This window comes from Gadus chalcogrammus, chromosome 7, assembly GCF_026213295.1.
Source record: "Gadus chalcogrammus isolate NIFS_2021 chromosome 7, NIFS_Gcha_1.0, whole genome shotgun sequence".
NCBI lineage: Eukaryota > Metazoa > Chordata > Actinopteri > Gadiformes > Gadidae > Gadus > Gadus chalcogrammus.
Window position 1 is genome coordinate 28,503,556 of NC_079418.1, and position 16,268 is coordinate 28,519,823.

General features: G+C 46.0%; 1 protein-coding gene across 1 annotated transcript; it reads right to left on the bottom strand.

Moving 5' to 3' along the window:
- Window positions 1-3,106: 3,106 nt before the first annotated feature.
- gusb (glucuronidase, beta) lies at window positions 3,107-14,063 on the bottom strand. The gene is made up of 12 exons (XM_056595343.1): window positions 13,718-14,063; window positions 13,315-13,500; window positions 12,485-12,666; window positions 12,066-12,208; window positions 11,389-11,582; window positions 10,258-10,413; window positions 9,816-9,994; window positions 8,954-9,100; window positions 8,102-8,186; window positions 6,992-7,168; window positions 6,178-6,313; window positions 3,107-4,844 (listed from the first exon to the last, which is right to left on the bottom strand). The coding sequence occupies exons 1-12, from the start codon at window positions 13,931-13,933 to the stop codon at window positions 4,681-4,683; spliced, it is 1,965 nt and encodes a 654-aa protein (XP_056451318.1). The 5' UTR covers window positions 13,934-14,063; the 3' UTR covers window positions 3,107-4,680.
- Between the last annotated feature and the right edge of the window lie 2,205 nt (window positions 14,064-16,268).

Here is a 16,268-nt window from a genome sequence, read left to right on the forward strand (position 1 = left end):
AACGAAAAATTCTCTTTAAAAAAAAATTACAGTTTGGCCCGACAATGTTGATCACAGAACACGGAAGGATCTATCTGTGAAACACTTATTTTTCCGGTTTTCGTTTTTTCTTTTGATTTTTTTTTTTTCTGGGTTATTTTTTCGGTTCTGTTTCGTCAATCATTCTACACTCACTTTAAAGGTTCGGGGCCAGCAATCGTGTTCTGTGACGTGCATCCAGTTCGAACAAGCTGCTTCCAACACGGCCGTAACCGGACCTCGACACGGAGGCCCTCAACTCTCTGAACAACCAACGAAAGAGGATCAAAAAACGGAAGACTGGACGAGAAAAGCGAAGGACGGGGCTTACTTGAAACGGACAGAGGTCGGAAGGTCCTAACACTGTACTGGTAGATCTTCCTGACGAGCCCCTCCAGGCGGGGGGGGGGGGGGGGGTAAAAACCCGCCCTTCGCCACCGGCGTGGGGTGCAGGTACCAGGTGGGGGCACGGTGGACCGGAGAGGCGTTGAACAACATTCACCATCCTTTATGTTTCCCCTCCCTCCCTACCCCTCCACCCCCCCCCCCCCCCCCGCTACCTCCTCCCCTGTTTACACTTAAAGGCACGTTCTGTTTGAGGAGGACCACTATAACTAAACCATGGGAGAATGGGAGAAACTGTAGGTCAGATCGTTGTTTTAATTTCTTTTGGTTTTTTTGTTTAATGCAACTGTGTGTATATATAGCTGCTGAGCAATATTTCAAGCTAGATTGTGGTTTAGTGTTGACCTAGCCGGTTCCTTTTTGTTTTTTATTTTTTAACAAAGACAACATGAACAACATGCCGCTGCGGTGGAGGTCTCGCTGTTTGGGTTCGTCGTTGGGTCTGTAGAAACGCTTTGGTGTTTCTGTGGAACGTCTCTTCTCCTGCAGTCCAGGTCAGGCATGGTATTTAGAAGTGTGTGTATGTGGGTGTGTATGTCTGTTGGTGAGAATGTGTGTGTGTGTTTGTGTGTGTGTGAGAGAGAGTCTGTGTGTGTGGATTTATTCGTTGTACAAGTGGTCACTGTCTAGTCTACTCTGCTCTCAGAAGCCATCGGCGAGAGAAGGCGTGTTCGAAACACTATAGGTTCCATGACCGCGTCATCGCTTGTTTCTATTTATTTCTCGTGGTTTTTTGTTCTCGTGTTGAAAGCATTCCTGACCACGACACACGTGGCATCCACAAAGACTTATGTGCCTAAAGGAGCGAAGAGGGGGTGAAAGACCAGTCGTTGTTTTCTTTCTTTTTGTGTTTTTTTTTGGAATGGAGGTTTGTTATCGTGTAACACCGTTTTTCTTTGTTCCTCATTGATTGAATGACAGGTCTGGGCTATAATGAATCCATTGGGAAAATACAATGCGGCTTTATTGATATATTTTTTACCCCCTCCCACCCCCCCAGCCCCAAATGGGTGCTATTCCAGTGAGGCGGCGATGTGTGTAGGCGATTATTTGCTCAAGGGTCAAAGTGATGAAGGAAGAAGGGTTTACTGATGAAGGGTCTACTGATAAAAGGCCTACAGGGCCTGATGGCTGACATCGGTACTGTTCACTTGCACATTCAACACGGGATTATGGTTCTCTGTAGTCGCATGTTAAAATTAATATTTTAGCATTCGTCATCGATATAAAAAAGGGACGGTATGACATCATAGCAGAGCCCTCTTGTGAAATCAGCGGCGTTGGATTTGGAATAAAGTGGAGTTTTGAACGGCCCTCGCCTGGGCACGACGAGTTGTTTTTTATGTCTTGTCGCCGATATTCTTCAGCATGTCGTCCCAACTCCCCGAATGTTTCCAGAGGGATGGATCGGGACTTCGAGAGCACAGGTCGGGATTCGGTCTTGCTATAGCACTTCAGTATTTTCCTCCAAAATGTTAAGCCAATAGAACCTCAACTCTTGTTCTTTTTGACTTTGTCAACATCTCATGCATTGGACCATGTGGTACTGTGTGCAAAGGCCCATGTGCTGTGTTGACCAATGGACATACACACCCACATGTTTGGGTATTTGAGGTTCAGGTTACCAACCTGTTGAAGAACTCCCTGTCCGTTGATGTGTATGTCATAAAAAGCATTTCTCTTTTATTTTCTGTGACTGATTAAGAGATGGTAAATGCTCACTGTACTCTACTGATACTTTATTCTGAATGCTTCGAGCTATGCGTGGGACACTTTGTGGGCCGACAGTGTTGGAATCGGCCCAAAGTGATCTGTTTTGAACAAGGCCGTGAGGAGAATATATGTGTGTGTGTTTAGCAGATTACTCCATGAGATCCTGTTAACACACGCGCACTCATAATTGTTCCCACATCTGTGAAAAGCCAGTTCGTTCACATCCGAGGCAGGTCAAACCCTGAGGTTCATAGAAATGGGTCAAATGTTCAACATGTTACATTGAAGTTGGGCAATTTCAGAAAACTCTTGTCATCCTCGTGAATCATTTCGGTGTAGTGTCAACTCTAGTGAGAGCGCACACATTGTGGCCTAATGTAAAGCGTACCGAATGTTGCTTGGCTAGACAAGACTTCAAATTGATGTCTTGAGCACGGTTCACGCCAAAAAACCGAATCAAAAGTACAAATCACAACCTCTCGCGAATCCCAGTAGGATTGGATTTCCCCAAGTATTGAGTTAGGCCCTGAGGTATATTAACTGCCATGTCTGTTGCATAACCAATGCCATCAGAAGTGCCTTCTGTTTGAATACTGGGCCCCGAGCCAAAGAAGAGCAACAGAAAAAGCCTTGTAAAAAAAAAAAAAAAGTATAAATAAGAATGACGACTGCAAAGGGCACACATCCCATGCCTTGCTTAAAATGTAATCTGATAAATTATTCCCAGAATCGAACGTCAATATCCCACAAAGCAACCAGATGCCCAGATAAACCTTATGAATCATGGACCCTTTTGAATCCCCTCTCTTTTTTTTTTAATAACTTAATTCCACTATTTTGTCCAGTTTTATTTTTGTTTAACATTTCTAGCCAGGATGCGTTTTAATAGCTAGTACACTATCTGTTGAAATGACATGATTGTAATGTTATTCTCCCATTGTTTGTTCCCTTTATCTTTATAGACTGTTAACATTATTGGTGATTTTCGTTACCTAGGAGAGAGGGACAGAGGGCAAGAGATGAGTCAGCATACAATTTGTATTAAATTTATTTTGGAGGAAAACTTATTTAGGTTTGCTTCTGTATTTGCCAAATATGTTTTAAAAATGCTGTATTTTCTTACATGGAAAAGTGTTACAAGAATGGTAGGAGGGGGGAGGACAAACAATCTGATTAAACCATTTACTTCACAGGGAATCAGTCAAAAACAAAAGTTGATGCGGCTGTCGCGTTAGCTTTTTAATTGTGTCATGTCATGTGGAAACGATCTACCATTAAACATTCCCTCTAAAACAACCTCTTGTTATTTTTAACCGAAACGTACGTTATTTAATTGGCAGTTGATGAGGGCGAATGGTTAAAGCCTTTGTTTTTAAGTGTTTAACTTTTGCTCATAGGACTTAACTATAACATTAAAACACATTAAGTTCTATAGATCTTGTAGATTGAAATTAACTGGTGTAGTTTGGATTATTGCAGAACGTTTTTGGGTTTAAGTCTTTGATGAATTCAGGACAATGGTAGTGATCAGTCACAGTAAACTAACTTAATTCAAACATTGAGTACAAAAAAGTATCACTTAATACACATTTTTATTAAAAACATACAAATGCTTTGTGCCAGACATTCGTCAAAATCTATTGCGTAAGTTACTATACTGTACTCACAACCAAGTAGAACATCTTTGACCCATATGAAACCCGTTTAATCCCTGAAAAACAAAGCGATTCAGGCTGTAACAAAGTCTAATTTATTGCACTTAGCGAGGTCCACAGACGATAAAGGGATTAACGAGTCAGGGAGAAGATGAAGGAAGGTGGAAACAAGCTCTTATTCTCTTTATCGGGTTGGTTGAAAAGTTAACCAGCAACCGGAACAAAGCACAATATATTCACCTGAGGTCAAAGGTCACTGAACCAAACCAAAGTGACGACAGCTGAGTTAGATTTAGTCAATTGGAACACAAAATAAAGAGGCACTCTTTGTTATAAATCGAACAATATTCAGCAATATGGAATAATAGAAAAATACATCTTTGATAAAATAGATGTCTGGGAATGCCCGATAAAATTCTGACCAATAAAAAGGATTGACCCCCCCCACACAGAAATTCTACATTCGTAACCTAACTCCTACCTTAGTGTAGCATGTCTTCCCTATGACAGATCATAGGTTAACCCTTTGTCCATCCCTTTGGCTATTAATAGAATTACAGTCACCACAGGGTATTTTTAGTGTGCGAGTGTGGAAAAGTGACTCACTAAAGCATACGGTTCACAACATTGTAGCCATATACTATCACGTATTTAGAGGACCACAATCATCCGACATAAAATGTTCCTAAAAACATTGATTGTCCAGCAAAAAAATTAAAGTGTAGAAAATGTTACGAAACCTCGAATCAACACAAACATTCAGTTTCCAGAATTAATTGAAACGGTACACAGATGTATTAAAAGTGGTTCCCGAAGGCTCCTCAACTGAAACAATATGGCCGCCGCCGCCGCCCGCCTAGTAACGCACCCCAGGAATCAAAGCCTGGCGCTAGGGGGACCGCAGCTGTGAACAGGGGTACTTGGTCCAGGGAGGGAGCAGGCCCGTTTCGTTGGCTATCCTCCAGTACCTCTCCCTCAGGGTGTAGGCCCCCGCTTTGGGCTGCCTCTGCCGGGTGAAGATGCCCTTCTTGTTGCCCACCACTCGGGTCACCCCTACGGACCAAACAACAGACAACCACGCATAACATGAAGGGACAGATCAACATAACACCAAGGGACAGATCAACATAACACCAAGGGACAGATCAACATAACACCAAGGGACAGATCAACATAACACCAAGGGACAGATCAACATAACACCAAGGGACAGATCAACATAACACCAAGGGACAGATCAACATAACACCAAGGGACAGATCAACATAACACCAAGGGACAGACCAACATAACACCAAGGGACAGACCAACATAACACCAAGGGACAGATCAACATAACACCAAGGGACAGACCAACATAACACCAAGGGACAGATCAACATAACACCAAGGGACAGATCAACATAACACCAAGGGACAGACCAACATAACACCAAGGGACAGACCAACATAACACCAAGGGACAGATCAACATAACACCAAGGGACAGACCAACATAACACCAAGGGACAGATCAACATAACACCAAGGGACAGATCAACATAACACCAAGGGACAGACCAACATAACACCAAGGGACAGACCAACATAACACCAAGGGACAGATCAACATAACACCAAGGGACAGATCAACATAACACCAAGGGACAGATCAACATACCCCCTGGACTCAACGCCTTCTGGACTCCCTCCCCCTCTCCTTCCCTCGTCACAGTACAGTACGCCGCGAGGGACGCGACGCGCCCGCTGGCTGCGTCCTCCCCCCGGTGTCTGAGCTGGGACACCTCCCCTCCCCGACACCCTTCCCCCCCTCCCACATGTGTTTGTGATGTTTTTAATATGTTGCTTATGTGCTGAGGTGTTCTTTTTCCTAATCCCTACACTGTGCCCCCCTTAGAGGAGCCTAGTTTGGGAATTACCTTTTTTTTTCCCCCTTGTTTTCCTTTTCTTATCTAATAATGAGGGAGCACACGCGGCCCGACAGTCTTCTCCGTCCTGTTTCCCCACGCTGTCTTTTTATGTTTCTTGGACTGGACATGTGCCAACGACAATAAAGTCTTACTTACTTACTCATCTATCCCACAGACATCTAGGTGGCCACGCCCAACAGATATTCAGATATTTTAACTAATCGTCTGACAGTAACCCATGACGACGCCTGGAGACCCGAGTGGTTGCGTGACAGCCGTTTGCTCTCGGCCTCTCTTGGCACGCAACACACGCTCCTTTTGCACACCGCCAGTCATCGCCACTGCGTGACTTCCTCGTGAAACCACCACACTATCATAAAGCATAAAAATGCCAAAATAACTCTTATAAAAACCAGAACCGGCGACAGAAGGCATGCGTGTCCTAACCCACAGGCCCCGTCTCTTGAGTACGTCACCTTGTGCTGTCATGAAGTCTGCAAAGTTCCAGATGAGCTCCCCGATGACGTACTGCTTGCGTTTCTGGTCGAAGACCTCGTGGTAGCTCCGCAGGACCATGACCTGGTACTCCTCACTGAACATCACGGGGGGGTCCTGCAGGGGGGCAGAGAACCAGAGCACGAGGTTCAGACCTTAAGTGGGCGCTGTCGTTTACTCAAAAGGGACATATTATACCACCTGGTGTGAGTACGATTAGCCGGTACAAGCCGTTTTGAAAATCGGTCTCTTCTGACATCACAAGTGGGCGTGTCACTCTCACACGTGGTGGTATAATATGTCCCCTTTAAAAGCCACTCACAGAAACCACTTGGATGCATGTCTTTGAGATGCAGGTAGGGGCAACACACGATTCGGTAACAACCGGTACCACGGAAACAACTGGTTTACATTGTTTCACACCAAACGGGGAAAACTTGCCCTAATTCTACCGCTGTGAACATATTGTTAACATATTTAAAAGTATGCCTGTTAGGTTTTGACTGAACAAATGCCAAATAATCAGTTATGCTTGACAATGAGTCGGCCATCTGCACAGACCTTTGGACTTTCAGTTGCTAAAATCATTATTCATTTTAGTGAATAAAACAAATGCTATTAGCTTTAAGAGTCACACAGCAACGAGACGGATTGTGTGTGTGTGTGTGTGTGTGTGTGTGTGTGTGTGTGTGTGTGTGTGTGTGTGTGTGTGTGTGTGTGTGTGTGTGTGTGTGTGTGTGTGTGTGTGTGTGTGTGTGTGTGTGTGTGTGTGTGTGTGTGTGTGTGTAACCTCACACTGTGGAGTCCTGGGACCACGTCGGCTCCGTATTCACTCTGGATGATGGGCTTCTTGTACTTTCCGTACCACTCCTCGAACTGCGTGTTGAGCTGCAGGGAGATGACGTCCAGCGCGCCGGGGTCGTGGTACCAGGACAGGTAGCTGTTCACGCAGATGACGTCCACAAAGGGGGCCTAAGAGAGAGGACACAGGACTTCATGACACGCTGCAGAACGAGGGCTCCTATTGGACGAGACAGGTGTCACAGTGGTGGTCCAAACTGCTCTAAGGGTTGGTGGATTTAGTGCCGCCGATTTTCCAAACTACTAGAGTGGGATGGCGGGAACGTTTTAGGAATAGCCACGGATGTAGGGGGAATATATATAGGCAATATGCCCGGATCTGTTCATCGATCAGACATTAAAGCCCTTGAAAATAAGGATATCGTTGATTAACACACGCAAGTACGTTTTGTACTAAACACTACTAGGCATCCGCACATTTTGCGTGAGACAGAGAGAACCACGGTTACAGGACTTGTCAATGCATTACTACACTCACTGCATATGCTGTATCTGAACTCTGTCTGTCTGTCTGTCGGTACAGTCAAATGTATCTAAGTTCAATGTGTGTGTGTGTCACACACACACACACATTGAACTTAGATACATTTGACTGCTTTCCTCTAGTCTGCTACTATTGCATGTCAATAAATGTTAAATGATAGCAGTTGTTCTGCTTCTACTCCATACCCCATACCAAACCAAGATTAACTGCTTGGATATTTAACATCACAATGCATAATTAATCAGGAAAGTAAAACAACAAATTGAAATAATTCAAGGCATAAGGCGTGTACTTTAAATAACGTTTTAATTAATATAAGAAGATGCCAGGGTGCCTAAAAAAGCATCAAAATACCTTGTTTATAAAGAATGCTACGGTTAAAAAGAGGTTCATCTGTTAGAAGAGAGAGTGGAGAGCCCGTTCTCACCGAGGAGGGAGGAAGGGTAGGAATGCACGATAAGCTTTTCAGGCGTTCTCCTGAACTATTTAAAACAGATGCCTCAGAGGGCAGGATGCGAGGAGACTGAGGCAGACAGCTGGGAGAAGACCGGAGACCTCACCCCTTTGTCCCGGGCGTAGTTGCCGTTAGTAACGTAGGTGACCGGTCGGGTGGGATCCAGGGCCTTGGTGTGAGCGATCACCGTCCTGGGGGACAAAGGGTCGGTCAGGCCATAAGGGTTTGTTACATTGATGAAGTTAATCAGGTGGCTAGCTCTGTACCAATCATAAAGGTCATGATAATGAAAACGTATTCACATCCAACACACTGTTGATAATGATATGTATGATGATTATTATTGTGTATTTATTTGTGTTAGGAAACACATACACATAAATCTACTGAATATATATACCCACCTATTACACAGAAAAACAGAAAGGGTTAACACATGAGTAAGATTACATCACATGACAGACAGAAGGGCTTAAGCTCATAAAGTATATGAGCTAAAGCCCTCATTAACCCGCCTTAACCTGGCGTATTAAAATCAACCGTTACCCATCAGTATTAATGATCAGTTATAAATCGGAATCGGTCAGTCTACCTACGGCCCAGGCCCAAACCGGTTTGACTGCATTCCACAACGCGAGTAGAGGGAGAGGCTCCGACACACACACTTTTTCTCTTATCGCTTCTCTAACCCATTTTTTAAAAAATAACACACACACACACACACACACACACACACACACACACACACACACACACACACACACACACACACACACACACACACACACACACACACACACACACACACACACACACACACACACACACACACACACAGGTGTGCATCTGTGTTCCCGTTTGTCTGGGCCAACTCAGAAGAACACATAAATCTATGGCCTTTGGGGGGTTTGGTGGGGGGGGGGATCTGGCTCATAGGGCGTCCTCGGGGGGAACTCACTCAAAGTAGAGGCCGGCAGGGGGCATCTCGGACGCCGGCTCGTTGGCCACGGACCACATGACCACGGAGGGGTGGTTCTTGTCGCGCGTCACCAGCTCCCCCATCACATCCAGGTGGTGGGCCAGCGAGGCGTTGCCAAAGCTACGACTAGAGAACCATCCGGAACAAAAAAAGAACAACAACACTGAATACTTCAAATATCTGAACAGGTCGTTCTGCTCCCCGCACCCCCGAACCAGAAACGCTGGTTTTACGCTGAAGGTTTTAAAACACAACCACTATTCCAGATGGGCAGAACCGTGTGGTGTCGAGCTGGTTCGCTTCCCAATGTCCATTGTATTTACATTGATATTTAGGGAATTTAGCAGACGGCTTTATCCAAAGCGACTTAATGCAGACCTTCACACACCGACGGCAGAGTCAACCACGCAAGGCGACAGACGGCTCGTCGGGAGCAATAAGGGTGAGGTGTCCTGCTCAGGGACACCTCGACATCAGCTCGGAGGAGCCGGGGATCGAACTAGCAACCTTCTGGTTACAAGTCAACCCGCTCTACCTCCTCCTGAGCCAAGCCGACCCATTCAAAGACTGCCCACGTCTAGCCAAGCGTCTAGGGCCGCCAAGCATTGAAAACGAGGCTGCAGTTCACCGTTGTTTCAGTGTCGAGAGGGGTGAACCTTCAACGCTGTGTGCGTGACATTTAGCATCGGACTGAAGTCATGACCCTTTGAAGTGTGGTCGGGACCCCGCCCCTTTTTCCGTTGGAAGAACTGAGTGGAGCCGGTAAGCCGGTAGCCCACCCCAGGAGAACAATAAAAGGTCTGAGGAATGGGGGGGGGGGGGCGTCGCCATGGTTACATACATGTCCCTGATGCCCACGCCGGGGCTCTCGTCGATGACCACGATGCCGTGGCGGTCGCACATGTGAAGGATCTCCTCGTCGTAGGGGTAGTGGGAGGTGCGGAACGAGTTGGCGCCCAGCCACTTCATCAGGTTGAAGTCCTTCACCACCAGCGGCCAGTCGAAGCCTTTACCGCGGATCTGCCGCGGACACAGAGAGCTAGCTCGTTAGCTTCAGATCCAAAATTATTTAATTAATTAGGGTTAACCCTTTTTATTTGTTTTTCGACACGGCAAGATCCTTTGAGCTGCACTGGTTGGATAGTAGGGGGTAGACTGTGTAAAAAAATGGGAAACTGTCATATTAGAATATGGCAGTTTCAATTAAATAGGTGTCGATATAGATGCCTCAACTCAACGATACTGCTCAACAGGCGTTTTGCTGCCCCCTAGTGGCCACTCACGTCAGAGTCCTCGTGCTTGTTGACGCCGTGGAAGTAGAAGGGCTTGTTGTTGATGAGGAACTGCGTGCTGGTGACTTTCACCGTGCGGATCCCCACCGGCAGGGTGTACCGGTCCTCCAGCACTTCTCCTCTGGCGCTAGCCACCTGCAGGCAAACCTGCAAGTACGGGCACAAGTCACGGCTGCTGTCCCTCTCTGATTGGTCTCCATTGTGGTGTAATTAAGGGTTTAGTGGAAGTTTAGGCAGATTTGTATGCAAAATAGATGCGCAGACTCAGGACTGCATGAAGGTTTGGGAATAAAATGGTTTGAAACAACAATGTTCAACAATAGTTGTAATACTGTCCGAGTTTGATTAATTCACAATAAATAACTTGAATAACCTGTGAATTTTCCAAATCTGGAGAGAACAGAATCAATTATATGAGATAACCTGTGTAGAATAACCGTGGAAAGGATATTGCCTGGACAGCAAAACTAAGTCTAGGCTTCTCATGAAGGGAAGTTTTATCTGGCAAGGACAAATATTTGCCAACCGATGTTCCGAAATACTTTGCCTTGGGGCAGCAGGTCGGGAAATGTAGTAATCTAAGATCCTAAATCTCTTTGACTACTGAGAGAATCTACTTTGATTGATCCCCCAACGTCCGCAGAAAAACTGTGGACATGCCCGAGCAAGAGGCCCAACCCCTACCTGCTCCTTAACATGGACAGTGTGCAGATCAAACACGCTGAGCCCACCGGTTGCCTAGTGGCGTAAGAGTTAAGTCACATTGCCTCACTTTCCAGTACAATCGTTGCTGGGTTACGACATAGCAAAGGGATTCAAAACCTTGAGGGACTCAAGCACTGGGCCCCATTGTAAAAAAAACAGAATCTGAATTCCACTGATTCAATTGGATAGTTAAACTACATTATGAAGGGGGGGCGCCCCGGTGGTTCAACGGGTAGAGCGCGGTGTGAGTGAATCTCTCTCTCTCTCTCTCTCTCTCTCTCTCTCTCTCTCTCTCTCTCTCTCTCTCTCTCTCTCTCTCTCTCTCTCTCTCTCTCTCTCTCTCTCTCTCTCTCTCTCTCTCTCTCTCTCTCTCTCTCTCTCTCTCCGTCCCTACGTCTAACGCCCGCAGCCTCTCACCTCCATGTTGTAGAGGAAGCCGGGCGTCTCGTGCATCAGGTAGGGCCACCACAGCGTGGCGTCCACCACCTTCAGCACGCCTTTGGGCCCCGTGGCGGTGGCCACGCAGCGCCCCTCCCCGTCCGTCAGCGTGACCTTCAGGCTGGCATTGGAGGAGGCGGAGCCGGACATGGCCACTTCGTAGGCGATGGCGCCTGGGACCCGGAGAGGGAGGGAAACAGGGCGATGGATTAGGGCTGCTCGATTATGGAAAAAAAACCACTCACGATTATTTTGGTCAATATTGAAATCCCAAATGTTCTAACTATTTTTTTGAGTTTGACATGATGCAATTAATCAGCATTTCTCTCCTAAAAATACACTTTTTTGGGGGGGCTTTTTGGTTTGCAAAGTTTTGTGATTGAGAACTTTGAAGTTTCTACTTTAGAAAAAACACAAAATGTCAAACAGATTTTTTTTACACGAAACTCATGTACCAATATGTATCCAGTTGTTCTGCAATTTTTTGAAAACACATAATCACAAAATATGCAATTCTTCTTTTTCAAAACGATATTAGTAATTTGATTAAATTGCACATGGATGCCGTTTAAAAAACAGACCACTGGATCCTCTATTCGGGATACTCATGCGCACGTAACCGCAAGCGTCGCTTTGACCATTTTTACTTCACTCACCGAGGCCGTCGGCGAAATCCGTCACCACGGTGATGTCGTTGACGTAGGTCTGAGGGGTGGTGTACAGCAGCACCGAGCGGTGGATGCCAGCGTAGTTGAAGAAGTCAAAGTATGTGTTCTGCACGAAGTAGCCCTTGGGGTACCTGTGCGACAAGTGACACAAATTACCGGTTTAATACCCTCTCCTTTGGTATACAAGGTTCAATCAATTAAAAGAAAGGTGCACACATGATGAGGCCATTGTTGAGCATTGAGGCATCTTGCTCAGGGATGCCGACAGCCATTAGGATTCAAACCAAGAACCTTTCGGCTGGGAGTGAAACACCCTCGTGGTCGCTACACCACCACCCTATCGCGTCGGAGGTCTGTTCTGATTGGTGCGCCCGTAGAGGTGACGTGTAGGGAAGTGACGTGCTCACCTGGCGGGGTCGTTCAGGTACTGGACGTTTCCTGGGGGGAGGGTCTGCAGCGTCAGCGTGTTGTTGACGGCGATGGTGATCCAGCACGGCGCGGTGGGATCCCCGCGGAGAACGCCACCGATCTCAGCCTCGAAGGGAAGATGGCCGCCATCGTGCTCGGTCACCTTCACCCCGTTCACCCACTGCGGCGGGGATGGACCGAAGACTCAATTTTCTTGTTGATGCGTACGATCATTTGAATGTCTGTTACTTTGTCACAGATGTTTAAATAAACGTTTGCTTTTATTCTTGAGACAGAGATGTTACAATTAGGGCATTTGGCAGACGCTTTTATCCAAAGCGACTTACATCGGTTAATACACACATTGACACACCGACCGCAGAGTCAACCATGCAAGACGACAGCCAGTTCGTCAGGAGCAGTTAGGGTTGAGTGTCTTGCTCAGGGACACATCAACAATCAGTTAGGAGGAGCTGGGGATTGAACTAGCAACCTCTCGGTTACAGACAACTGCTCTACCTCCTGAGCAAAGCCGAGATGTTGATTCAGGGTTTGTTTATGAATTAGCTTTGATCGTCCCTACCCTGGGGAAGACGTTTCAGATAAAAGCGTCCCCTATTAAAATGAGTTCCTGTGAAAGTAAGGGCAGTAGACAGTGACAAGTAATCAAAATGCAGATAGTGCATTTGTGCTTTTGTTATGACTCAGCTTCCCCCTCAAGGATGTGAGAGGATAGCTCAGCCATCCATGAGGGGAAACTGAGTCATAACAAAAGCACACATCAGTTCCAAAATGATGTTTTGATGCGTGGGCCAAGTGTGATACCTACCACCACGGAGTAATAGTGTGCACTTCCGACACGGAGCACAACCCTGATGTTCTTATCCCCCACCCAGCGTGAGGGTACCACAACCTCTCGGTCATACCACACCCAGCCAATGAAATCTCTCAGCTTTGGGTCCTGAGTGATGTCGTTATAGCTGGCAGGAACTGGCATGTCCAGCACTGGGCCAGTCTACATCAAAGGGTCAGAGTTCGGTTGGGAGAGTAGAGAAGTTGTAATTATTGGTTCAGCCTCAAAGTGCAGCCAGGAACCATTCTGGCGTATGACACATTGAGTCATTATAACAGCAACACAACTTGAAGTAAACACTACTGCCTGCCGTTGATTTGTTACTTGTATGTAGAGCTGCATTGACTACTGACTGCATTTGAGTTGTACATGACTTTACCTCTGCAAGGCGGCGTTTATACCAAGCTTGCTCAAAGCCAAGATTCCTATTGGGCGAAAGATCGGCTCTGAAGCTCCATAGTCCGTTCAGCTCCTTTATCTCCCGTGATGAGGACTCCCGAGGGAAAAGCATCCCAGAGTTGATCATACTACACACGTCCCATAGTGCAAATAAAAGGATAAGGTGCAACTGAAGGGGTTTCACGGGACAAGCCATACTGAGGGACAAATGGAAACCCACACTAAAACATTGCGTGAATTCTCAGTGGAGGATCGGAGGTTCAACTGGTTTGCGGGCTTCTCGACTTCTTGTCATGTGGGAAACCTTTCGTCACGTGACGTATGTCAGGTGATCGTCACTTTCGCAAGTCCAAAATAATGCGTCATTATATATACGCTGAAATTATGAATCTTTCAGTTTATCTTTCAGTTTAATTACACCTCTCCCCCTTGTTAAAAATGTAGCATATAATTATTATCTTATTTGAGATTGTACCTAATTTGGAAAATAGATAAAATAGACATCGCCATCTAGTGGACAACAAAATAATGCACGATGTAAAAGCATATCCTCTTTTGGTCATTTTAGTCATCACATTTTAGAACGTGTTGAGTAAAGTTATTAGGCTACTTGAGATTGTTAAGGTTAATTTCACATTATCCCATTTATGTACTTTTTTATTGGTATGGTTCATTTGAGCGGTTTGGTGTGGTTAGCAATCTGTGCCATAGGTTCAGATCTCGACACAGCAGTGGTACGCTGGGTCTCCATCACCGACGAGGAGGCCCGCCTAAACTCTATCACCAGCTGTCGGATGACTGCACAACGTCATTTTAACCATGTGCTGCTACATACTGCACTCATTCAATATTTCCTTTTGATATATATCCTACTAGTACTTTTATTTTCGCTTGTACATACAAATATTGTGCATTCATATTTTTTTTCGAAGCACAGTCGAAGGAGTCAGTATATTGGAACTTAAACTTTAAAAAGCAGCAATAACCTTTCTCTTGTGCAGAACAGTTGTAATAAATTATTCAAAATTTAGTTAGTCTACCACTAGATGGCGCCAGATACTTGTACACCACAGCCAACCGCCACAAGTCCAGCGCTTAGTGCGCGACCAAGCACTTGCTTCCAGGAGCCACCTTTGTCCTGTCAACATGTCAAGACCCAAATATGAATGGAGTTCAAGGTTGTTTACTTAACAAAGAAGGTGACCTGACACACACACACGCACGCACGCACGCACGCACGCACGCACGCACACACACACACACACACACACACACACACACACACACTCACACACACACACACACACACACACACACACACACACACACACACACACACACACGCACACACATAAATGACGGCAAGGAAATAATAATTTTGGCCCTTCCCGTGTGCCTCCCTTTCCCTTTACCCATTTTGATTTACAGAACTATTCTACTTTATAGTACACACACAATGTCTTCATGTACTGAAATAATAAGAATGCATGTCCTGGAAGCCATGGAACCTGTTGACCACTCTGTAATATTTACACAGGCGTAGCCTATTTGGTGGAGGTAGAGCTGCTAAAGAGATTTTATTGATCATCCCGGTGCTACATTTAGGCCTATCCGAAGTCATTATGTTGATAGAATATACAGCCACGATGACATCAATTATTAATCGGTGCTAAAACAGGCGAATAACGCTTCATAAAACCCATCTTCTAAATCCATCCGTGACACAATGTCTAAGTAGGGGGGTGCAGGGGCTCCAGCTGGAAGATTCTGTGTTCAAACCCCACGATGTCCTCTCTACATGTGACCTCAATACACGGAGCTTTGGATCAAATAAACCTTAAAATGACAAAATAGTAGCCTTGTAGTCCATTAAACACCAGATATGATCTCAAATACCTTGTTCTCTACTCTAATAACGTATAGGCCTACATCTACTGCATTATTCACTTTCATTCAAAAGGTTCACCACCAACAAACACATGACGTGGAGAACAGATTGGAACAATGCTTCAGGACGAACTAAACAGCTTCCATGAATCAGCTTCCGCTTGTGTTTCCGAAGTGTCGTGAGTTCTTCTTCTGACCTTTTGCTCCTGTGCCGCTGCCCCCCGGTCTAGACTCTTTAATGCCCGCACTCCATCAAACCCCGTTCAAAGTCTCCCTCATGTGGCGCTCAGCCTCCTGGTCATCTCTTCCCTCCGCCCAGGGGCCGACGCGGGCGATTAGCTCCTCACTGAATCACACTCAAAATAATTGAATATTTTACATGAATCGTACACTTTAAATGTTCTGGGGAGCTTTGATCCCTCCGTCCCCCGCGGAAGACGTTTCAGATAAAAGCGTCCGCTCCGTACGGCGGGTGCGCGAACGTAAACAAGAGAGGAGAATCATGTCCCACCTTCTCACCTCCATCCCGGGCCACCCCGCCGCAGGATATCCCTGGAAGCTTCTGGATAAGAGCGGGCGTGGTGACGTAAACAGGGCCGACGTTTTGGACGTGACTATCACCATTGTCGCGACTGCTGAAGGCG

Excerpts from the sequence above, each read along its gene's own strand:
- gusb (XM_056595343.1), bottom strand. The coding sequence starts at position 13,933 with ATGGCTTGTCCCGTGAAACCCCTTCAGTTGCACCTTATCCTTTTATTT. Across the intron at positions 13,501-13,717 it reads ATAAACGCCGCCTTGCAGAG|ACTGGCCCAGTGCTGGACAT; the intron begins GTAAAGTCATGT and ends CCTTTGATGTAG. Across the intron at positions 12,209-12,484 it reads TACCTGAACGACCCCGCCAG|GTACCCCAAGGGCTACTTCG; the intron begins GTGAGCACGTCA and ends CTTGTCGCACAG.